We start from the raw sequence: 1240 nt of genomic DNA on the forward strand, positions 1-1240 counted from the left end.
CTGGACTACCATCTTTATCACAATTATATAGCCGCTCATTAAGAAGAGAAGACCACTAGAGAGACTAGGTATGGAAATTTGGGAACAAATAAAATAATTTAAGCTATTTCATTCTACAGCCTATATCTGTCCTAAACTGTTATGTACTTGTGTATGTATAAGCATGATGTGCACTAGTTGACTTTGCTCCAATATGATAGTTTACTGTAACTGTACTTGTTCTTGTCACTATCAAATGCATAGCCGAAAGTCCAATCACGCTTTATCCATTTATGAAATCAGAATTAGTTTGTTACAGTGTTGAAACAATCAGGGGCAACAAGGGTAGAAGTTGAGTTTCATTCTTTCTGTTTACATTGTAAAAGGACTGTGAGAATACTGATGTTGCATAGTGAGCACCAGCCTCAACCTCAAACCCTATGCTTAGCATGGTCAACTTCTCTTCGAACCATGTAACTTTTGTGAGCAAATATCAGAATCTAGGTTTGTAATTCTACAGTCTGCCCTTGCAACAATTGCTATAGCTATGATAAATGCTCGCAAAGATTTATCTGAACCATGCTCCATTCATTTATGAAATTAGACACAAAATTGTGATGTCAAGTCGTCAACCGGCACACACCTCCCAAGCGAACAGCCTTGAACTTGAGAAGCCCGTCGCCTTGGGGCCCCGACACCGGGAAAGTGCAGGAGACGGAGCGCCTCGCGCGGTTCACGGCGATGGAGGCGCTGTACCAGGGACCCCGCGTGATGGGCTCGCCGATCGCGCTCGCTACCTGCTGGTTCTTGGTAGCCTTCTCCATTGCCTGGCTGCAACAACAACAAGAGCAGCAAAAGCGGTTAGCCCTGGCCCCTCTTCTCCATCCCCTCCCCTTCTTGGAAAACAACAAAATTTGACAAAATTTGAGTACAAATCAACATCAGCAGCAGGAGCACGCATACTACAGAGATGAATGCAGAGATGAATGCTAACAGGTAAACAAATCGGCGCAAAGTTGTGATCTTGGGCGCATCTGGGTTCGACGTCCGGTCAACACAGGGAGAAATTACAGGGAGACGAGCGACAGGGGGGGAGTGGGCGGGGGGATGGACCTGGAGCAGGAGAGGAAGACGGAGAGGTCGCTGAAGGCGCTGGCGGCGACGGCGCCGGTGAGCCCCAGCAGCGAGAGCGCGGCCGCGCGACGGGCCCACGCTGCGGCCCCCTCGTCCGACGGCGGGGGCGGAGGAGGTGGAGGCGCAG

The 1240-nt window shown here is 49.4% G+C and overlaps 1 protein-coding gene across 1 annotated transcript; it reads right to left on the reverse strand.

Annotated features, from left to right (window-relative positions):
* Positions 1-246: 246 nt before the first annotated feature.
* Positions 247-1235, reverse strand: LOC119345525 (the record flags this gene model as incomplete). Its single annotated transcript, XM_037615566.1, has 2 exons — positions 247-810; positions 1093-1235. Coding segments are annotated over 2 exons (354 nt in total), but the record flags the coding sequence as incomplete, so codon positions are not given.
* Between the last annotated feature and the right edge of the window lie 5 nt (positions 1236-1240).

The sequence above is a fragment of the Triticum dicoccoides genome, unplaced genomic scaffold, assembly GCF_002162155.2.
Source record: "Triticum dicoccoides isolate Atlit2015 ecotype Zavitan unplaced genomic scaffold, WEW_v2.0 scaffold246860, whole genome shotgun sequence".
NCBI classification, from domain to species: Eukaryota; Viridiplantae; Streptophyta; class Magnoliopsida; order Poales; family Poaceae; genus Triticum; species Triticum dicoccoides.